The sequence below is a fragment of the Mustela nigripes genome, chromosome 2, assembly GCF_022355385.1.
Source record: "Mustela nigripes isolate SB6536 chromosome 2, MUSNIG.SB6536, whole genome shotgun sequence".
Lineage (NCBI taxonomy): Eukaryota > Metazoa > Chordata > Mammalia > Carnivora > Mustelidae > Mustela > Mustela nigripes.
In genome coordinates, this window is record NC_081558.1 from 18,217,507 (window position 1) to 18,240,926 (window position 23,420).

General features: G+C 52.6%; 2 protein-coding genes across 2 annotated transcripts; both read right to left on the reverse strand.

Moving 5' to 3' along the window:
• Positions 1-3,501: 3,501 nt before the first annotated feature.
• On the reverse strand, positions 3,502-12,206 carry LOC132011289 (cytochrome b-c1 complex subunit 1, mitochondrial). Its single transcript, XM_059389656.1, has 13 exons — positions 12,096-12,206; positions 11,704-11,844; positions 9,788-9,874; positions 8,391-8,520; positions 7,971-8,169; positions 7,351-7,430; positions 5,825-5,940; positions 5,449-5,592; positions 5,170-5,330; positions 4,974-5,059; positions 4,549-4,637; positions 4,140-4,215; positions 3,502-3,695 (listed from the first exon to the last, which is right to left on the reverse strand). The coding sequence occupies exons 1-13, from the start codon at positions 12,162-12,164 to the stop codon at positions 3,631-3,633; spliced, it is 1,443 nt and encodes a 480-aa protein (XP_059245639.1). The 5' UTR covers positions 12,165-12,206; the 3' UTR covers positions 3,502-3,630.
• Positions 12,207-20,213: 8,007 nt separating this feature from the next.
• TMEM89 (transmembrane protein 89) lies at positions 20,214-23,373 on the reverse strand. Its single transcript, XM_059389664.1, has 2 exons — positions 21,846-23,373; positions 20,214-21,478 (listed from the first exon to the last, which is right to left on the reverse strand). The coding sequence occupies exons 1-2, from the start codon at positions 22,236-22,238 to the stop codon at positions 21,293-21,295; spliced, it is 579 nt and encodes a 192-aa protein (XP_059245647.1). The 5' UTR covers positions 22,239-23,373; the 3' UTR covers positions 20,214-21,292.
• Positions 23,374-23,420: the final 47 nt, after the last annotated feature.

Sequence of the window (23,420 nt, forward strand, 5' to 3'; positions counted from 1 at the left end):
AAGTGTAAAGCCCCCCACCTCCTGTGGCTTCCGGGACTCCCCCCAGAAGGTTCTTGACCCTCCAACCCTGCCCAGGGTCAGAAGCTGTGGCTGCTTTAAGGTCAGAGTGACTAGTGATGACCGCTGGAGGCAGAAATTTAGATAGGTTAGGGGGGATGGAAGAGACGGCAGGATGGTGGTGGGGGGAGGCTGCAGCTGGAGATGACTCACCCCCCACCCCATGGGGGTGCCCAGACAAGCCTTCAGGCCATGAGTCCCGCCGGCCACTCCTGTGATTCAGCCATCCCTGTCTGTCTGGGATCTCCTGTGCCCCACCCCAGTGCCATTGACAGCTGGAGCAGCCCCCAGCAAATGAGAGGCTCTGGGCTCATCCCAGGGAAACCAAGGCACCACTGGACTGCGTCTGCCAAATGCGCCCCCCTCACCTTGGGAAGAGGAAGCCGGGAGGAGAGAATCAGTGTCATACGTGCGAATGCATACGTGTCCATCCCAGCACCCCACACCCCCTGCCATGCCCTGAACCAGTCCCAGGCAGATGCCATCCAGCTGTGTTTGCACGGAGGGGGACTTGTCCACATGTGCAGGGTGGGACCACCCACAGTGACAGCTCAACTCTCAGGAATCCACCCCTTCCTGCCTACACCCCCACTGGTGGCCCCGAGTTCCCCCTAACTACTCGTCCTCCTTCTGGCCTGCCGGAGTCTCCTCCCTTACTCTATTCCTCTTGACGACCCCCTTCTACCCATCACCCCCCCCCAGGTCCAGAGGCCCCCACGGCCCCCCCCCCCCCCGCCTCTCTCAGGGCCCACCTGCAGCTGCCACCTTCATAAGTACCCTTGTGCTGCTGCTCTCCCCTTAACCAGCCTGACTTCCCACCCATTTCCCTAGCTGGCTTTTGTGACTTAGACAGTTCCCTTTGACAGATCTCCAGGTCACGAACGCTGCTGTCCTGAGGACACGAGTATTTGTATGTGCGTGTCTTCATCATAGGGGAGTGATATCAAGACAGCGATGTTCCCAAGAACAGCCGGCCCTGTGTTTTATTTGTTTGTTTTCTGAGAAGCTCAGAAAGTATGTCTACACTCACCACGGCCACAGAGTCCCTTCCAACATCCTGGCCCCGGGCCTCTGCTGGGTCAACAGGCTGAGTAGGGAAGAGATGGGGACAGCTCTTCTTCATCTTCCTTGGGCTCCATCTGGGCCAGTGTTGGCAGTGAGTGCGGGGGGTGGTCTCTGGTATGGCCAGAGCTGGAGGCAATGAAGACCATCCATGCTGCCTGTTTTCCTATTGCCCACATGGCTGAAGCTACAGAATGGCCCCTTTTATCACTGATCCCTCCCCCATCATAGGATACAGGGCTGTGACCCACGGGGTCCAGAACTTTTTCCAAGGTCATGGTGTCCCCAGCCCAGCCCTTGAAGCTGTCTGTTGGGTGAGAAGAGCAGAGAACCAGACACAATCTCCTTACGGAGGCAGCCCCTGCTCCCAAGCCCCCCACCTCTTCTTGCACATCAGAGGCGAGAGCTCACCGTAGGGTCATAGACACATGGCGGTCCAGCCTGTAGGGGCGACTGGACAGCCTGCTGAGAGGGTAGCAGGACCATGATGTGCCCTGGAAAGGAAGGGCTGCCTGCTGTGTGGGGGTCCCTCAAAGGGTGCTGGGAGAGGCTGTTGGGGAGGTTCAAGCACAATGGTAATGTGTGTGACTGGAGCCCCCTGAGGCCACGAGCAGGTATGTGACCATCCGAGTCTCTTGACTCCAGCCTCCTGGCAGGTACACAGGCTAGGGCACAGCTCCAGAGCCCAGCACCTTCCATCTGAAGAGCGGGGTCCCAGAGCTCTGTCCTTCTTACGCTCCCCCTGAAACCTCCTTCTCTGGCTTGTCCTTACCTCTGCCAGGTGGTACCACATCTTTAACTGGGGCTTCTTTTTAGGATTCCAGCCCCACACATCCCACTGTCTTGGACACCTCCAAATTTCTCATCACAACTATGGCCAAATCTAGGCAGGTCGTCCTCTTCCAACCTACCCCTCCTTGGGGTACCCCAGCGCTGCTGGGGCTACTGTCCTGCTTGTGTACCCTGCAGCCCACCCAGCTCTTCCTACGGCTGTGACCCCTGCTCTGCCATAGCACAGTTCCCTGGGGTGCCACAGAAATCCAGCCCGAGTCCCCATGCTAAACCTCAGGCTGCCCAAGTCACTTCTCTTCCCAGTAACCTCCATGGCACCTCCCTCAAAATGTCTCCAGAGCACAGATCAAATTCCCTGGCTTGGTGTGCAAGGTCTGTTGGGACCAGATCACATCCAGGAGTGCCCAGCACCCCCAGAACCTTTCTAAGCCTGGGCTTAGACATCAACCCCATCTTCCAGGAGCTCAAGACTTACTCCCTGGACCCAGTGTGCCACATATGTAAGGACTAGGGGTGGGCCCGTCAGGGTTCTGCCCTGTCTAGCAGGTTCTCTCAAAGTAGGGGGATGACCTGGGACCTCCAGCTCTGGGTTCTAGCGGGCACTCGATAGTTATTTCCTAATTGACAACTGGTGACGGCAGAGATGAGGGAAAGGCACTGGGGCAGGGCAGGAGGGATTCAAGGATTGTCTGGGGCCACTGCAAGGCTGATGCTGGGTGATTTCTCAACCACCTCTGTCCCTGCATCCTGTTCCTGACTGCCAGCGGCACTCCCCCAGGAGAATCAGGCCCCTCACATCCACTTCCTTCCTGGGCTCCCAGGGAACCTGACTGCAGAAGGGGTGGAGACACAGGAAGAGGGGTCTACCTGCTCACCCGCCTCGTGGGGCCAGGGCCTGAAGGGGGACCAGGCAGCTCTGAGCTCCACTGGCTCCTGGCTGCCACAGGTAGATGGGAAGGGGATCATCAGGCCAGCAGCTCAGGACTTGCCTGGGACAGATCTAGTCAAGGGAGGGGGCTCGGGCCCCACTGAGCTCAGGGCTATTCTCGGAGCCTGAGTCAGCGGCAAATGGAGGCAAAGGATTCCTGCCCTGCCTGTCCAGGCAACAGTCAGAAATCAGATGGGAACACTATGCCCCAGGCTATCATCCTCCCAGGATCCCCAGTAAACATTGGAAGGAGGCTGCCTCAGCGACTGTCCTTGGCCCTTCCTGGTCCGTCCAGGAGGCCAGAAACCGCCAGAAGGCATACTACACAGGGCCCACACCAAAGGGCTTCCCTCCTGAGCCACAAGAGTTCCCAGGCAGGGACCTCTACCAGGGCAAAAGCATGGGTTCCCACATCCTACTCTTGGGACAGACTAGCTAGGAGAATCCCCCACGTGGCTAAGTGGAAACATCTGGCTTCAGCTCCCTGCAGGCATCAAAGGCTTCCGGCCTCCATAATACAGCCCCCACGCTCACCCCTGGCTGAGGAGACATCAGCCTGTGGGAAGGTGGAATGATCTGGGGCATACAGAACTGGAGGAAAGTCCCTGCTCCCACATCCGCTGCCCAGAGGACTCCACAGCAATGCCAAGAGACCAAAACAGTTCTCAACACAAGCCTTTATTGGAGGTAAGGTCATCTGCACACAGGTCTGAAGAACTGAGGTGGTATGTCTGTGGCGGGAAGGGACCGTGAACCTTGGCCCAGCCCTCTCGCCCATACAGCCGTCCTGCCTAGAAACGCAGCCAGTACATGCCGCTGCGGATCCGGTTGTAGTCTGGGAGCTGCTCAATGGGGCCTGTGGAGAGAGGGTGGGGCGTCAGGGCGGGGTACCTGGCCTGTGCAGGGACACCTGGCCCTGTGCCGCACCCAACTCGGAGCTGCCCAGAGCAGCACAAAACAGGCTTTGAGTGGAAAAAGGGAAAAGAACTTTCCCCCAGGGGTGCCGAGCCTGTCGCTTCATGCTCTGGCTCTTGGAGCCCCACCCCACACACGGAGGTGTCCGTTACCTGGCGGGTGTGGAGTATTGATGGAGGCACCTTGGCAGGGAGTCAGGGAGCTGCTGGGACAGGTTTTCGGAGCAAGAACTCCCTGGCAGCCAGTCTACTGGGCAGAGCCTCTCGGAGGCCTCAGTTTGCTGCTGCCAGTGCAGGCTGGGGGTGGGGGGAGGGCAGAGGCAGAAGGGGAGGCCAACAAGAGGCCTGAGGAGACAGACAAAGAACAGGGCATCTAGGCCACTCACCAAATCCAGCCACTGCTGGACACTGGTCATAGAAGTACTTGGAGCAGACCTCACGGACCACGCTGGCATCCACTTCCTGCAGGAGAAACAGAAACCACATTGATGGGCACATTCCAGGGACCACCTCAGCTCAGCCCACCAAGATCTTCCACATGGACCGAGGAGCTACCCCCTCAGCCAAAGGAGAAAGGCAGCGGGGCCCTCCCTGCCGCAGACCTCCGCAGACCCCACCCAGGCCCTCAGCATTCAGCGCCTCTGCCCCGCCTTCCAACGATGCACCCTGTTGGTGCCAAAGACACCAGGGATGCCTGCGGCAGCAGTCTGCCCCGTGCACTGTCAGGCCTCAACTCCCCGCCCTAGGAGTCTGCCAGGTCAAGACTCCAGAACCTCTCCCAGGAGCCCACGTTACCGCAATGCGGCTTTCCCACTCAGCCAGGGGGATGCGCCGGCCATAGGTCAAGAGACTGCGTCCGATGTCTTCACACACAGGAGTGGTGCCTGCAAGGATCAGGGGAGGCTTACAGGTCCCCCCACCCGCCGCCGACCAGTCCAGTCCTAGAGCACAGATGCTCACTGAGCCTCCAGCATCAGGCCAACACCTGCACCAAAAGCCAACCCCGGATCCCAGCCCCCTGCTCCCATCATCGGCTCCTCTAGTGCTGGGCTGCAGCTGACCTGGCCGTGGCATGCGGGCCAGGATGCGTGGCATCCCCAGCAGGGATGCGGCATGGCCTTCAAAGCTCTCCTCTCCCATCCTGGCTGGAACTGTGGCTACCCTAGGGCCGTCCCTGCCAGTCTGTGCACCACACCCTCCCCACAGAGTGCACGACTCACCATCCAGATGAGCCACTAGGGCATTTCTGAGGACATTTTTGCCCCGCAGCACCTCACTCTCTGTGGCACTGGTGCAGAGGCGCATCCTAAAGCGGGCGGGGGGTAGGTGGTCGTTGGAGGGACAGGGCTGTCCCCGATCCCCACCGTCCTGCTCAAAGGCCCCTCCCAAGCCTAGCAGCACTGGGCCTCCACTCACCACTGGCCCTGCAGGAAGAACATCATGTCGTCAATGCTCATGCGATCGCAGACAAAGTGTGCGCCCAGCAACCCCGTGTCCGCGTAGCAGATGTTGAAGGTCTGGAAACTCTGGCACAACTTGTTGGTCACAGAGACGGCGGCCAGCGGGCTGGACAGGTGCTGCCGAGGGGGAGGATCATCAGCAACCACCTCCCTGTCTGCGGCCCGCCCCGAGCCCTACGGTGCAGGAGCTCCGGGCCTGGCACCCACAGCTCCCGAAGCTGAGCCCCACACTCACTGTACCGCCGCCGTAAGTGCAGTCGTAGTGTCCAATGATGGCATTGGCCACTTGGAGGGCTACGTTGTCTGGGTTGGCCCAGCCAGGCCCCTCTACTGCAATAGCTACGTGGGCCAAGGGCAGAGCATCATCACGGTGACGGATCTGAGGAAGAACATGGCAAGACTGAGAGAGCCAGCACGTCCAGGAGACCGGGGAGCATAGCAGGTGTGGGTGAAGCATGCACATGCATGTGTGAACACGTGTGCTTGAGGCAGCGGCCACAGGACCCGTTCCCCACCCCCAAGGATTCTGGCCTCATGAAGACAACCACGTTCATGAGGGTTCCTCCAGAGGCCCAGGCTGGGAACAACACCCCTGCCCACAGGTGGCCCACCTCACTGCCCGTGAAGCGGCATGGAGCCAGGGTGGGCACAGTGTCCTCGGTGTACGCCTCTGAGACGCTGCCAAAGTGCTTCTGGGCAAGGTCAAGCAGCTGCCGGTGCTCCACCCCTGCCGAGAGACAGTGAGTGCCGTGACTGGCCAGGCAGCGGGGGCCACGGCCCAGGGTCAGGGAGGCAGGCACAGGCGGCGGGCCCCGCGTCCTGTCTCGGTGGGAGACGGCAGAAGGCAGACACATCAGGACAGGTAAGGGAAGAGAACCCTCCAGAGAGACTCTGCCTCAAGGGGCGGGGTGGGTACCTCCGAACCCAAGAGCCTCCATCACCTTAGCCCCAGGGAAGCAGTGGCATGCCGGGCTTGAAGATGGGTCCCCGGGGATGCATTCTCCCTGACGATGAGGACAAGCCTGGGGCTCCCCAGGCACCAGGCCAGCTGCCCTCCTTTTCCCTCTGATCCTTCCTCAAGCAGATGGCTTGAGGCTGCTGCCCTGGGGCGGGAAGGGGAGGCTAAAGAGAGGGCACACAGGTGCTCTTGCAGGGCCGGGACTCATTCTGGGGACATCCTCAGATGTTGTGACCTCAGTCCCTCAGGACCCTGCAGGACTTCACATCCTCGCCTTTACAAGAGGAGGTCTCTGCTGCTTGAGCATCCTGACCGGCTGGCACTGTGGCCATAAGCAGCCTGCCAGGTACCTCAGCCTTTACTCCTTGCTTCCCCAAGCTCACACCCTGCTGGACACAACACAGCCTCTCATGCCGCTCGTTTAAAATGCCCTTGGTGCCCCAGGTCACAGACCCCACGGCCACCAACCATGCCCTTCCCAGCAGTCCCTTCTACCCACCCGGCTGCCAAGGCCACAAGCTGGAGAAGTATCCTTAACCCCATTCCTGTCCGCTTCCTACCAAGGCCAGTTGTCCTTCAGGTTTCCATCTATGAAACCATCCCTCGCTCCCGCCGCTTCCCACCAGACGCTTGCCACAGACCCTCCCTGGTCTGCCTGCCTGCGCTCTGGCCCCCACATGGCAGCTAAGCCTCGGCCATGACATTGCCCTGCCCCTCTACTCAGGTTCCCCACTCCCCACCTGACCCCCCCATCCTTCAGACCTTGGCTCCAGTAACACATGCTTCAAAAGCACCCCCTAACCTCCAACGTTGCACTTCGCAGCCTGTCATCAAATGTGCATCATCACACCCCAGTGTCCGGCCTGCCCACTAGCAAGGCTGCAAGGAACCAATCTGTTAGCAAGGCTTCCAGCTCCCACCGGCCTGCTATGTGGGTCCCTTGAGGGGCAAGGCGGGACTGCGAAAGACCTGTGCTAACAAGGCCGAGCGGCATCCCTACAAGGCAGGCCCTGGCGGGGGCAGCAGGTCAGAATCCTGCCCCACCTTAGAGGGCATGAGAGTGAGCTCACTGTCCTTAAGGACAGGACAGGAGCAGGAGCCCCAGGGGTGGAAGATCCCCTACGGTCAGAAGCAGAGGAGCCGGGCTCTGGTAACCAAGGATGGTGCCCCAGCACTTACCTCCGGCTGCCGCCAGCACCATGCGAGGGGCCTTGTAATGCCTGCTGAGGTACTCGGTTAGGTCTGCACGAGACAGCTTCCTGCAAGACACACAGCCAGTGGCTCAATGCCTCTCCTAAACCACAGCAGTCTGGGTCCCATAGAAACAGAGCTGAGGAGACAGACAAGGAGAGACATGGCTTCTCTGGGGAATGGGCCCTAGCACAACCTTCGATCCCCTTCCCCATCTCTGCCACCCGCCCTCCGGCCCCCCTCACGTCAGCCCTCAGGACAGGCTCAGTCCTTCCTCTCTGAGGAGGCTGTGAGCTGATGCTGGGATGCTCTCAAGGGGCGGTGTCAGAGCTCGTCCCACCAGAGGACAAAAAACCACGCAGACAGAATCCCCAACACTCCCTCCCTCAGGTTGTCGGGACACACATAGAATCATACCCTACAAGGAGGCCCCTAACTCGAGTGAAGACCACACAGGCATTCAAAAAGACCCCCAGGGAACATATGGCAACAGAGAAAACATTTCCAGTTGTACAAATTAAGAACATACGATGGCACAGGCCGCCTAAAAACTAACTCGTGTGGACAGCGCTTGAGCACGTGCCAGCACGAGCCCAGTCACCCCTCACCTGACATTCCCGCTGGGCCCCTCCACAGCCTGGGCTAGGGGCGTGCCCTGGAACGCCGTGGCATGCAGGTAGTCAAAGACCACATCCCGCATACACGCATCGTTCTCCTGCAGCTCCTGGAGGATCACATCCCGCTCCTTCTCAATCTGGGAGTCTTCTAGACTGCAGTTCTGCACAATGTCGGCCAGGAGCTCCACAGCTGGATGCAAGAAGGGCAGGTGTGGGTACCAGGTGGGCCACTGCAGGCCAGTAATGGCACAAAACCCCCAGGCCTGGCAGGCGTGCTTGCCCTGCTGCAAGAGGATACTGTTGGGGTAAGCCCAATTCTCCGGCCAGTCCAAGCTCCTGGCAGGGGGGGCCTGTCCTCTGCACCCTGAAGTCCTATCCCCTTCCATGCCCTCTCATCTATGCATTCCTTACCTTTCGGCAGGTCCTTGGACAGCGCCTTGATGTAGTAGGCCGTGTGCTCCCGTGTGCTGTAGGCATTGAGATGGGCCCCCATGCTCTCCACCTCCTTTTCCAAGGCATTGCCAGGCCGATTCTTTGTTCCCTTGAACCAGGTATCAACAGGACCAATCAGAGGCCACATGGGAACTCAGGATCCCTATCTTGAAAGGCCAAAGTCCCAGCAGGACCACTTCAACAAAGACTACAGGAATACCGGGCCTATGATCTGTGTTCACCAAGTGCTGAACAGGCCACGGTATCACAGGCTAATAAAATGGAGAGCCAGGGGCCAGGAGAGAAAGGCATGGTCAGTTCAAGTATGGCCTGAAATCCACAGCCCCACAGCAGCCTGGCCTTACCAGCATTCTCTGTCACCTCAATGACAGTCACAGTCAGGTCAGATCCCGTCAATGTTCAGGTGATGCTGCCATGACCCACTCCACCCCCACGCCATTCACATGACTATGTGTGTGTTAGTGGACAGCTCTGTGGGACTCAACCCCAGTCGTGTGTGTGCATTTGTGTGTTGCTGTCCACTGGCACACACACCCATGTTGAGATCTATACACACACTTGTGATGCTGCTGCTGCTGCTGGCTAGACTGCCTGCCTGGGTGGGGAGTCACCCTTCTCCATTTCTTCATTCATTTAAAAAACTCAAGACTTCGGGGTGCCTTGGTGGCTCAGTGGGTTAAGCCTCTGCCTTCGGCTCAGGTCACAATCCCAGGGTCCTGAGACCGAGCCCTGCATTGGGCTCTCTGCTAAGCGGGGAGGCTGCTTCTTCCTCTCTCTCTGCCTACTTGTGATCTCTCTCTGTCAAATAAATAAATAAAATCTTAAAAAAAAAAGTTAAAATTAAAAAAATTAAAAACTCAAGACCTCGTGCTAACACGGGCTGGCTGAGGGGCTGAGGGTGGATACTGTCCCCATCTTCAAGACACCTCGGTGTTTACGTCTGTAAACAAGAGATGCCCGGGTATTCTGCCAGAGGAGAGCATTTGACAATAATGCAGGCCAGCCCAAGTCTAGGAATTTATTAAAATGCACGTGTCTATCTACGTGTTTCATGCTTCTGCACCGACGTACACATACAACACAGGCCTGGCCTCTCTGGTGAGGAGTAGGGTCCTGCGGCTCCCTGGGTTTTTTTCTGGCTCTGGGGGCCTTATGCTGGCACTGACCAGATAGGTGCTCACCCAGCAGAAGCTAAGCCCATGTGGTTCCTTCCAGAAAAGCCAGCCAGAGATTGCCCCCCCACCCCCGCAGCTGAAGCCCATAACTGAGGAGGCTGACTTTGCTAACTCGCATCCTCAGAAGGTGTAAGAGGCAGCCCTAACCCCAAAGGAGATGTAGGACTTCGGGAGCCTCACCTTGAAAGCCAGATGCTCCAAAAAGTAACCTGCCCCATTGTTCTTCTCAGTCTCGTAACGGCTGCCGACGTCAATCCACACCCCGACCTGGACAAGAAGCCATCAACAAAGGTAACACACAAACTACCCCAGCCCCCACTTACACCCTACCCTAGATGACTCATCAGAAGCCCCAGGTAGGTGGTCATGGTCCCAGAGTAGGGGAGAGCTGTTTTCAGTAGGATTCTTGTGCTTGGAGCTACAGCTGTGCTCTGGGCACAGGAACTGGCTGAAAGACATACTATGTTACCTTTCCTTCCCACTCTATTTGCGGACTGGTTCCCAAGGAAGTTTCTAACTGTGCACACTCGCCTGACCCCATTACTATATGAAATATTATATTCTTTTATTGCTTTTCAGATCTTTTTTTTTTTTTTTTTAGGCAAGCAACACTTCATTTGAAAACAACAACTTATTTTCTCCTTTCTAAAAATTATACTCTGTGGGTGACTGGGTGGCTCAGTGGGTTGGGCCTCTGCCTTTGGCTCAGGTCATGATCTCAGGGTCCTGGGATCGAGTCCCACATTGGGCTCTCTGCTCAGCAGGGAGCCTGCTTCCCTCCTCTCTCTGCCTACTTGTGATCTCTTTCTCTCTCTGTCAAATAAATAAATAAAATCTTATTAAAAAAATAAATAAAGGTAAAAATTATACTCTGCCTTTGTTCTGATGATTTTCTTTCAACATTAAGAAAGGAGGCTATTGGTTTAGACATTGAACATTTTATTAAGCAAGGAGCTTTCATTCACAATTAGTTTTAAAAAAAGTTTTTAACCAGCCTCGAATACTTAACACTGCCAAGTGTCTCACTGGCACCCAATGAGAATCTCACAGTTCCCTCAACAGCCTCCTGGTGTGCTATGAAACATACACCACCTCACTCACTCCACCCAGGCCACATCTATCTAGTTTTTTAATATTTGCTCATGGCTGATTTAAAATTTTCACATCTACTTTCCCAAGAGATGTTGATACACATACCATATCACAAATTCTTACACTAGTATTTGTTACACAACTAACATCTCAGAAAGAAAAATTAATCTTACGACCCATAGTAGCCTTTGGGTATCACCGACAGCATTCTTTCCCCAGCAGTGGTGTCCCTTACAATCTAGAGCATCTCAGGGTCCATGAAATGCAGCAATCTCTCCCAAATTTTCTCAACAGGCTTTGGGTAGGTTTATATAGGCACCATGTAATACCGAAGCTGCCCATGATCTTTTATTGTGTTTACTTTTATCAAACTTATATAACTTGTAACAACTTATAACACTTCCAACAACTTCTATCAAAGGACATTATTTGTTCCTGGAAAACTGAAAGAATTTGCCAACAAAATGACTTAGCCCTGGAGTTTAGGGTGCAGAGGATTACGCTTGAGAATCCTCTCACCTATTCACGTATCTAGCCAAGATTTCTCTCCTTAAGTCAATTTAGAGGATTTGTATCTTTTGGAACATCATGTTTCTTTGGAATCTTCAAATGCATTCCTTACATAAGTGCATAAGCAGTCCAGCCACGAGATACTTCGGGCTGAGTCTAGCGATCACCTTATGTCTCTGAAACCCACTTCCCTCATGGTAAAATGAAAACAAGATCACCTCTCTCATATGGGCTACTTAAGAAAACGCTGCAAAGAACCTGGCCTCCTGCGTGGCAGGCATCATATGCTAAATGAGCGTGTATTATACTGAGGAAGGCCCCAAGAAGCCAGGCCTAGCCGGCTTAGGGATTAAGGTGGTAGAATCAATCCAGCAGTGAGTGAAGAAGAGTCCGACCCAAACCACAGAGGACTCGAGACCAAGGTCACACCCTGACTTGGGAAAAGACGCCAAGCGCAATATGAACGCGGCCTCCCGAGAGGGGCCCCCGCTCACCGTGCAGGTAGGATGGGAGGACTGCTCGGAGGCCACTCGCAGCCCGTTGTCCAGCACGCTGACCTGTGTCTCTGGCACGCTCTGAAGAGCCTGGGCGAAGGTGGCGGTGCTGCGCAAGGCAGGCGACCTCAGCAGGACCGGCTGCATAAAGGGACGACCAAGACTGAGGGCTGGGTTGCAAGATCTCTCCTCGGCTCACAAGCCAGCAGTGGGATCCCGGTCGCCGCCCCCCGGCCAGTAGCGAGACTCCCATCCCCGCTCAGCGCCGTGACCTTCGCACGGCCCTGACCCCGGAACCTCCCCAATCTCCACCCTCCGCCGCCAACAGTCCGCTCCCCTCCGCGTGCCGAAGCCCCGAGCTCCACAGCCTTGTGCTCTCGCTGTCGTCTCACCGAGCTGCGGGTGCGCAGCAGCCCTCTCGTCCCGGCCCCCACTGCCCGGCAAACTGCGGAAGCCGCCATCTTCTAGCTCCGGTCGGCGTTACGTCGCGCCGCGCAAGCGTAGAGTGGACGCGGCGGCGCCGAGGCGCAGGCGCACTACCGCAGACGTGGGGCTCGGTCGCCTCCTGGCGGAGACCAGGAGTATTTACGCGGGGCTGATACGTGGTTCTGTCCGTGAGTGCATCGGTACCCGCGTGCCTCAGCCCACCTGGCTGTCCACGGCCACTGCGGGCCCATCCGCGGTCCAGTACATCTTCCCCTTTCCGGGGGAGGCAAAGAGCGCGATGTTTCTCACGAACCGCGGGCGTCCGAATCCACTGCGTGCTCGGAGCTGCCGCGCGGGCCAGGGGCGCCGCTGCCGCGCGTGTCCAGGGATGGGAGCCCGGGGGCTCAGTCCCCAGCGTGGGATGCTGGGGACTCTGAGGTAGCTGCTGATCACGGTTTTCTTTAAAAGGGTGAAGTCAGTAGATTCAGACGGCTGACATCGAAGGAATTGAACAAGATATCGCTAAGAAAAAGGAACAGTTTAGAGGCTGCTTATTTGGGTGGAGAGAATATGGATTCCGTTTGTTCGCGATTGACACGAGCACTGTGCGTCTGGCACTGGACTGTGGCACTGTCACCATGCGCCCTGTGAAACCGACTTCAAATTCAAAGTCATCGGCCTTGAGCCACCTTTCGAGAGGAGCGTGAGAGAAGGCTATTGCTCCCGGTTCCGGACTTACCCGGCTTCCGTGTGCACTGCACACTGTAAAACAAAGAAAACTCCTAATCTGGGGTGTGTGAAATAGCCTTCCTTGTTTGCAACACAAAACCTGCACACACAAACAAAACAAAATTATGTGGTTTTTCTAATAGATCTCATAGGAAAAAAATCCGGAGGAACTCACTTGAAACGAAGCCAAGTGACTTCTGAAAAATTGATTGAAGGCTAGGAGAAGGATGCTACCATATTTACATTTACATTTCTATGTTAATACAGAATTTTTAATTTTTACAAAACAGACGTTACTTTTGAAAGAGCATACCTCTGAACTCCACTTTTACATGACTTATGTGATTTATTGTACTAAAATCTTTGTAATCTTTCAAAAGAAGTCGTACTTAAGATATAATTTTTGTAAAAGCAGACCAAAAGACACTTAAGTATGTGTTTATTAATATTTTGTGGTCTAAAATTATATTATGATCTAGAAGTGAAAAATAAAAATGCAGGAGCGCCTGGGGGGCTCAGTGGGTTAAAGCCTCTGCCTTCAGCTCAGGTCAAGATCCCAGGATCCTGGGATCCCGCCCCGCATTGGGCTCTATGACCCGAGGGGCGCCTGCTTCCTCCTCTCTGCCTGCCTCTCTGACTACTTCTGATCTCTGTCTGTCAAATAAATAAATAAAATCTTTTTTAAAAAAAGAAAAGAGAAAAATGCAATAGAATTGTCTAATTAGTCCTTCTTCCCATTTAAAAAAAAACTTTAGTTTTAAGAAGTTTTATATTTACAGAAAAGTTGAGCAGATAGTAGAGTTCCCATATAGTTTCCCCTGTTACTAACACCTTACATTATTAAGGTGCGTTGGTTGCGGTTAATGAGTCAATATTGGTACACTATTATTAACTAATACATATTCAGATTACCTTAATTTCTTAATATATTCAGATTACCTTAATTTCTACCTATTATTTTTTTCTCTTCTAGGATTCCATCCAGGATACAACGTTACATTTAGTTGTCATGTCTCCTTCAGTGCTTCTTGCCTATGAAGCAACTTCCTCCAGTGACCACCACACTTCCCCCAAGAGCTCACTGCATGCACTTCCTCTCCTCCCATTCTCTCCCAGAGCCACTTCAGTCCAGTCCTCACATCACTCCTCCAAGTGCACACCTGTCATGGTAACCAGTGAGCTTCATGTTGCTTGGCCTCCTTTAGCATAATTAGCCACTTCCTCCTCCTCCAAGCGTCATCCCTTATCCACCTTCAGGTTCCCACACTCTGCTGTTCTTGTCACACCACCCTGGAGCTGGTTCTTCTTCACCTCCCAATCTTAATACAGCCCAGGGCTCAGTCCTGGCTACCTCTTCCCTTCCCTTTGCTCTCTGGTTATCTCACCCAGCCTCATGGCTTAGCTCTCCGTGCGTACAATGGTTCCTCTATTCCTACCATGTACTCACCACCTCCCCTAGAGGGCCAACGTCTCAATCAAACATGTCTATCACTAAACTCTTCACTCTCCCAAACCTATTCCTCCCACAGTTGCCTTCAACAGTAAATGACACCTCCATTAACCCAGTTGCTCAGACTAAAAATCTAGGACCCAATCTTGTTGACTCCTCTCTCAAAATTCACAACCAACCCTTTAGTAAATTCTGTTCCAAATAATTTTTTTTTTAAGATTTTATTTATTTACTTGACAGACACAGATCACAAGTAGAGAGGCAGGCAGAGAGAGAGAGAGAAGCAGGCCCCCTGCCGAGCAGAGAGCCTGATGCGGGGCTCCATCCCAGGACTCTGGGATCATGACCTGAGCTGAAGGCAGAGGATTTAACCCACTGAGCCACCCAGGCGCCCCCCAAATAATTTCTATATCCAATCTTCTTCAACCTCTTCCCCCATCCCCACAACTATCTTAGGGTGAGAAGGGAAGGACAGTTATAAAACCAGGAAGCGCGTGATGTTGTAGAAGTCCTGGGGAAGTATGTGTTTCAAGAGTTTGGTCAAAAAAGGAAATGTTTACTAAAAGCAGCAGCCATTTCAATGACTTGGCAAGAGTCTTTGATGATTCACTGATCTTTGGAATTTCTTGGTATATGGAATGAGGTGAAGTAAAAATATCCTTTCCCCCCTAACTGAATTATTAAGTAACTTTATGCCCAACGTGGGGCTTGAACTCATGACCCCCAGATCAAGAGTCATATGCTCTACCGACTGGGCCAGCCGGTGCCCCTCTAACAGCATTTCTTTCTTTCTTTCTTTTTCTTTTTTTTTTTTTTTTTTAAGATTTTTATTTATTTATTTATTCTAAAGATTTTACTTATTTATATGACAGAGAGAGAGGTCACAAGTAGGCAGAGAGGCAGGCAGAGAAAGAGGAGGAAGCAGGCTCCCTGCTGAGCAGAGCACCACATGCAGGCCTTGATCCCAAGACCCTGAGATCATGACCTGAGCTGAAGGCAAAGGCTTAACCCATTGAGCCACCAAGGCACCTTAACAGCATTTCTTGTCCAGACCTTCTTTTTCTATCCATCTCTATCCATATCCCCTTTATTACCCACCCCAGGGATTCTCAAACCTGTAAGCAGGTCTGTGTGGGCTGCCTGAGAAGGCTGTGGCACTAACCTTACTCTTCTTTTTCAATATTTATTTGCTATACTCATCAACTTATTATTTTAAGCTTTTATTTTTATTTATTTTTTATTTATTTATTTTTAAAGATTTTATTTATTTATTTGACAGACCAAGATCACAAGTAGGCAGAGAGGCAGGCAGAGATAGAGGAGGAAGCAGGCTCCCCATGGAGCAGAAAGCACCATGCAGGGCTTGATCCCAGGACTCTGGGATCATGACCTGGGCTGAAGGCAGAGGCTTTAACCCACTGAGCCACCCAGGCGCCCCTGTTTTAGGCTTTTTTCATGTTTTTTTTAATTTGATTTTTTTTTTTAATTTATTTTAGAGAGAGAGCACAAGAGCATAGGGAAAGGGATAGAGGGACAGAAAGAGAATCCTGCATCAGACTCTCTGATTGAGCAGGACTCAATCCCAGGAGCCTGAGAACAGGACCTGAGCCAAAAATCAAAAGTCAGCCTCTTAACTGACTGAGTGAGCCATTCAGGCGCACCTGTTTGTTTTTTTTTTTGTTTTTTGTTTTTTTTAATTTTAGATTTAAATTGTGCTAATATTTACGTAAAATTTAGTATCTCAACTATCATTAAGTGTACAATTCAGAGGCATTGGTTACATTCAAAATACTGTACCACCATCATCATTATTTCTAGAACTGTGTCATCATCCAAAACAGAAACTATACCTATTAAGCAATAATTCACTATTTCCTCCTTCCTCCAGCCCCTGGTAATCTCAATTCTGCCTTCTCTTTCTATAAATTTGCTTATTTTAAATATCTTGTAGATGTAGGATTATACAATATTTATTGTTAAAAACCAGAGGCCCGAAATAGAGTCGTTTATGCTAAGCCTCAAACCACCAAACCAAACTTTGTAGTTGTCTGTACTCATGTTTTTCACCAGATTTGGGGGGGGAAGTTGACCATAATTTATTCAAATCTTTTCTTCTGCCGTTTTCTCTCTTCTCTGTTCGGATCTCCCCCCCCACCACCCCCCACCACACAGGTTGTTCTGCTTGATGATACTCGACAGGAACTGCACATTTTTTCTTCATTTTTCTTTCTGACCCTCAGACTGGATAATTCCATCTGTCTTACTATCAAGTCCACTGATCCTTTCTTCTACCTGCTCTAGTCTGTTGTTGAACCCTTCTTGTTCTCCATTTCCATTATTATAGTCTTCAACTCCGGTGTTGAGAATTTTCTCTTTATTGATATTCAAATTTTATTCAGATTTTTTTTTCTGATTTCCTTTGGCTCTTTGTCCATGGTTCCCTTTCACAAATAATTCCACTGCCTGGGCTTACTTTGGGATGTTTTCTGTCAAGTTCTCCCCCCCCCCACCCCCGCCAACCCCTGTGAATAGGTCATACTTTCCCATTTCTTTGCATGTTGCATAATATTTTGTAGAGAACTGGACATTCTGAGTATGGCATGTGGTAATCCTGGAAATCGAATTCTCTCACTCTTCAGGGAATCCTGATTTCAGCTCATTGAGGGGGTGGAGCTGTCTGTTTATGACCTTTCTATACTGTTTTTACAAAGTGTATATTCCTTGTTACGTGCAATTGCTGAAGTTTCTATTCTGTTTTCACTTTGGGCAGCCAGTGACCTGACAAAGATTTCCTTAAATGTCCTGCTCCCAAAGGGAAGGTGGGGGAGTGAGGTCTACTTAAGTCCCCTGCGCCTGGGAAGCTGCTTCAGCATGGGGTGGAAACTGGGAAATTCACTGAAGTGTTTTGTTTTGTTTTTTAAGATTTTATTTATTTATTTGACAGACAGAGGTCACAAGTAGGCAGAGAGGCAGGCAGAGAGAGAGAAAGGAGGAAACAGGCTCCCTGCTGAGCAGAGAGCCCGATGCAGGGCTCGATCCCAGGACCCTGGGATCATGACCTGAGCTGAAGACAGAGGCTTTAACCCGCTGAGCCACCCAGGAGCCCCATGAATTGAAGTTTTCATCAAACTCTTCCTTGCATGCTGCAAGTGTTCAACTAGACTTCAGGGTTCCAAAAACCTGCCACGTAGTCTCTGCAAGTTCAGTAATTATTTCGGTGGAGAGGAGGATTCCTGGAGAATCTTATTCTGCTATCTTTTGTGATGTCACACCCTGTTCTAAACTATTTATAAGAATAGTCTGTTGTCAGCCTAAAAGAAAAGCATGGATTGATTAGAAGTGTATCAATGCCAATGATTTGGGGGACAGTTGGCAGAGAGTTTCTGGTATCAATATCCTGGTTCTGTTTTAACCCTTTTCTTCTCAATCTTCCTCCCTCCTCTTGCATTTTACCATAAATAACAAGAGCTGAGGCTGTGTTTTCCATTTTACTTGGAAATCTCTTCTATTTAATGTCCATGTTTATCATTTACAAGTTGTTTTCTACCCACCAACAATTCCACTAAGCTCTCTACAGCTACTTAGCCTCCTGTTTCCTCCTGGTCTCTAGTAACATGTTCCTTGTTTCCTTCTGAGCCCTCATGGGCAGCAGTTTTAAAGTCAAGAGATTTCCGCTAATGGTTGAAGGCGGTTTGGGCTTTTTCCATTATGCTCCTTGAACTTCTTCCAGGTTTTCCTCACTGCTCAATTCCAAAGCCGTTCCCATATTTTTAGAGTTTGCTACAGTAGTACTTTGCTCTTGATACCAATATCAGTATTAGTTTTCGATTGCCCTCTTAACAAATTACTTGGAACTCTGACTCAGAATACAAATTTGTTACCTCACCATTCTCTAGGCTCAAAGTCCATCATGGATCTCATTAAGTTAAAATCAAGGCATCAGCAGGGCTGTGGTCCTTTCTGGAGGTTCAAAGAGAGAATTGTGTGTCCTTGATCATTTGTGTTGTTGGCAGGATTTAGATCCTGGTAGTTGTAGGTCTGAGGTTCCTGTTTTTCTTGCTGGCTGTCTCTGGAGGTCATTCTCAGCTTCCAGAGGTCACCTGAATTCCTTGGATTTTTGGATGGTGGAAGATCCCTTCTACCATCTTCAAAAATAGGAACAGAGGATCAAGTACATCTCACAATTTAAATCTGACCCAGTCATCTGCCCTCTTTGTCACTTTTAAAGGCTCATGTGATTACATTAGGCCCAAGAAAATAATCCAGAATAATCTCTCTACCCGAAGGTCTTTGACCTTAATTCCATCCACCAAGTTCTTTTTGCCATGTACTGTAACATAGCTGCAGATCCCATGGCCCTCTTGAGGGGCCATTATTCTGCCCAACATGCCCTCACTAGGAGGTACTGACCCCTCCTGCTCCCCAGCCTGCTCCTTCTTACTCTCCAGAGCTCCTTTTTCCACAGAAATTCTGACTGTCTTCTAGTTCCTGGATAAGGCCAAGGTCCGTCCCCACCCTCTTACCAGACTTGTCATTCTGACTGGGGCACTGTCCCCTTCTCTAGTCACCTCACTCTTCAGGAGCCCACAGTTGGCCCACGTCTTCTCCATCCTGATAGGCCAGCACACCTCTCTGCAGAGTGCTTTTTCTGAACTGGTTTCACCACCACCACCGCCCTCCCGTTTGTGAGTACGTAAGGTGGAGCCCTCTCTGTTTGGGACCTCACTGGATCCCGGTATCCGCAATGGAACTAGCAAACTGTGGGTGCTCACTGAACCTTGTAGAATGTAGAGATGGGCCTAGCAAGAGGCTGATGAATCCTAAGCTTCAATGCCCTTCTCTTCCAGGCTTTGGGAAGACTCCCAGTAGTGTGTCTGTAAGGGCAAGTCTTTTTTTTTTTTTTTTTCAAAGATTTTATTTTTCGGAGACAGAGCACAAGTGGGGAGAGGATCAGGAGAGGGAGAAGAAAACTCCCTCCTCAGCAGGGAGCCCAATGTGGAGCTCAATCTTAGGACTCCAAGATTACGTCCTGAGCTGAAGGCAGATGCTTAACCAAATGAGCCACCCAAACACCGCGTTTTTTTTTTTTTAAACACTTGCAAAATGAAGATATTCTCTCTGCATTCAGTTAGAACCTCTGTCTTTTCCCACCCAACCCCTCCACCCTACCTCTCCTCTTATAGGGGACACGGAAGAAGTATAATTTGGGGGGCTCAGGCAAGAGGATGGTGGGTTGGGGATTGTCCCAGCAGACTCCAAGAGGGAGATTAGGATGTTTACCAGGGAGTCAAGCTAGGTATCTAAGGGAAGGAGGGAAAGGGTTGGACCAAGGACAAAAACTAACTGTGATGAGGCGCTTCTATAGCTGAGCTAGACCCACTTGCCGGTCTGCCTTCTCAGTGGCCGGCAGCAGCAGGCTGGGATCTGAGGGCCACAGCTCCAAGTCAAACTCAGGGACACACTTGGTTTGGGTTTAGAGGGACCCAATGTGGTTTGCTCCACTCCTGTGTGTAGTTAACTAATTGTTCCTGTCCTGGTACAGGAGGCCCCCCAGGAACCTCCTGTCAGATCAGAGCTCCTGGTCAGGACAGAAATACAGGATCCTATCGCATTTACAACCTAGGTGCCCCCACAGTGTCCAGCACTAGAAAAATTGTGGCCCACGAAAAGAAAACAAGTTTTGAAATGTCTGTGGAGCCCGAAGCCCATCTTGGAGAAACTCCTCCAGATTCCACAGCTTCTATATGAAGGCAAGTTGATGACCGTTTTCCAAATTTGAAAACCACCCAGACCATTGATGAGATGTCATCAATAACAGGTTAGGAGAGGAATTTTCTAAATGATCAAAAATTAAAACACAAATGCCAATCAACCACGTTAGAAGGAAGACTGGGTTCTTTTTCTGTTTTCTTTTTCTTTTTTTTTTTTTTTAAAGATTTTATTTATTATTTATTTGACAGAGAGAGAAATCACAAGTAGGCGGAGAGTCAGGCAGAGAGAGAGAGAGAAGCAGGCTCCCGCTGAGCAAAGAGCCCGATGCGGGGCTCGATCCCAGGACACTGAGATCATGACCTGAGCCGAAGGCAGCGGCTTAATCCACTGAGCCACCCAGGCGCCCCCTCTTTTTCTGTTTTCTGTAGAGAGTATGTCCCCCCTATGTCAAGCCCCTCATCCAAATGGAGGTTTTCAGAGTCGGCAGCCGGGGGTTCAGAAGAACACACAGTCCAGAAACAAATTTGGACATCACCACAAGCACATTGTTGGTCTGGATCTTGCATTGTAAGGTCAAGTCTTTAACATTTGTAATCTCTCATTTCTTTCCTCATGTGAATGCACCGGTTTCTATTTTTGAATATTCTTTTTCTAAAACAGACCTTCAACACGCACAGGTCTCAGTACCCACTCGGGTTGTCTGCGGTAGAAGGGAGGGAAGAGGGGGTGAAGTTCAGCCCTCATTCCACTTCCAGGGGACTTAGGGCAGGGGCTGCCCAGGCGCCAGACCATGTTTGGGGCTGCCACAAGGATGAAGGCAGCCAGGGCTCACCCTCCAACCACCGTCCGCCCCTCTACCCAACTCTCTGCATCACCAGCTGGGAGCCCTCATGGACTCAGCCAGGTTGTCACCTCCTCTGGGAAGCCCTCCATGGACTACCCAAGTCTGCCCTGATGGTCAAGTCTTGTCCCATCACACTGGGGCCCCTGAGGAGCCCCAGAGGAACAGCTGGATTTGTGGGTGAGACCTTAGGGAAGAGGGGTCTGTTGGTAGGGGCGATGGAGCAGTGTGAGCCCATTCCATCTTCACACCCATCCTGGACGGAGGCCTCCAGTCTGCTGGCTGCAGAAGGAGAAAGGGGACACAGGGACCAGGCAGACCCGTAGAGGAGACACACACACACACACACACACACACACACACAGGCCTGAGGCTGGCCCAGAGCCTTAGGCCATCCTCAGGTCATCAGGCAAAGGGAGGCATATGTTGGGTCACCCACTCTGGGCGGATATCGCCTTTATTGGGGTCTTCTGTTGGGTGGATATACGCTGCAGGTGGCCCTCAATATGGACCAGGAGGGAATCCAGCATGTGCAGGACCCCAAGGAGCAGGGCGCGGTCTGAGATGGGGGTCCGCCGTTTCCAGGGTCCACTCGGGCTAGTGGTCACCTTTGGATGCTGAGGAAGGACCAAGAAGCAGGAGTTAAGAGCAGGGGGATAGGGTGGGGTTGTGGGGAGAGGCAGCAATGAGACCGGGGAGCAGGGGACGGGAAGGGAGATGGTGATGGAGGGTCGGCGAGGGTCTGCCGTGGGCTAGGGTGGTCACAGGGGGCTGGATGAGGAACAGGGATAGTAAATGGGTGGACAGATGGGGGCAGAGTACTGGCCACAGGGAATGGTCAAGGGCCGATGGGTATGGACCAGCGTAGGGGCCCAAGGCTGTGAGCCAAGAGGGAGAGGACGCAAGGCCTGGGTGGAGAATGTGAGCTCACAGGGTGGGAGCGGAGGCAGGAGGCTGCGGAGGACCAAGCAGCACTGTACTCACCTCGGACTTGGTGGCCTGAGCGCGCCGCCGCTGCAGCACCGCGCGGCCCATCATCAGCATCATGGTGGTGGTGATGGTGACCCCAGCCACGGGGTAGAGGCGGTTCATCCCCAGGCCCATCCAGTGGCCGGCACAGCCCAGGCTACCCCCGCAACCTTCCAGGCTGTTGGGCTGGCATCCCCAGGGCTGAAGATCCAGCCCCACCTGGTACCACAGGGGCCGAGACCAGGCCTGGGAGGGAGCTGGCATGGCCAGCAGTGGCAGCAGTAGCAGGAAGGATGGTGCGAGCAGCATGGCGGCGCCAAATGCCCGGATAGAACCCGGGTGCCTGGCAACGGGCAAACACCCCTCCCCCTCCCCCAGCAGCGAGCTGTGGGTTCCAGCAGGATCCATGGCCTTTCAGGAGGAGCAGCCTGGCCAGGCAACACTGCTCCCTTAGCCTCCCTCCTGTGACCCTGCTGGGCAACACAATCCCTTCTCTCTTGTGTGACCCTGTTTTGTTTCCTTCAAAGTCGTTCTAACAATATGCAAGTTCTTATTTGAGGTCTGTCTGACCTCTGTTCTGGCCCAGAAGTTTCCCTTACCCAATATTTGCCAAGCGCACCACAAGCCAGGCACCATTCCTGAGGCTGGGACATGGCGTGTCAGAGTGGATTAAGAAGCCCTGACTTCCTGGCCTGTGGTTGGGGGGGGGGGGGGGGCAGATGATTCATGAACACAGAGCAGGATGCAGCCGCCACACACGATAAACACGGAGCTGGACAAGGGGCACTTCGGTGACAGGAAGGGCAATGCGGCCTCTGTCCACTGGCCCAGCACTGAGCAGGGCGCCTGGGCAGTACCTGCAGAAGGCAGAGCTCCCGGGCTCCGAGCAGGGAACACTGGCCTTGTTATGAGCATTCCTTGGCACGGAATCTAATCTAATCTAATCTAATCTAATCCTCACCAAGCAACCCACAATGTGGGAATGGTGACATGACCATCCCAGCTATTCCGCCACGGAGACCCAGAAGATTCTAGCCCTCCCCACGCCCCCCTCATTCAGGGCTTCAGCTCTCCCAGAGGAAGGCCCATGGTTGCCCACTGGGCGACATGCCCAGATGCTGACCTTTTAAGGTAGAAGTCAGCACATGCTTCTGGGTGGAGAGTGACCTGCACAGCCCGAGTGACCTAATAATATGAACAGACTTTTTTCCCAAGTCAGTCAGTCCTCCACATGCTTACTTCCTGACACAGGCTAGTAGCACCTGTGGATACCTCGCTTCCCCAGCGGGTTGCTCAGCTTCACTCTCCACCCTCCAGGGGCCGCATTCACTGGGACCATTCCTGAGAAGCAGATTCCACGGTCTTCCAGCTAAAGACACAGGCGCCGAGGGTTGTGCGTGGCTGAGGAGTGTGAACCCGGGGTGCCCCCACCCTGGCCTTGGGCCCCATAACTCTCCCTCTGGCTCTTTATTCTCCTACCTGACTCTGCCCTTCCCAAGCCTTCCCCGGCAACTTCTGACTTCAGCCCACCATGTTGGGGCATAAGAAGGGTGTCAGGAGTCAGGGCTATGGATCACTGCCACTCCACCA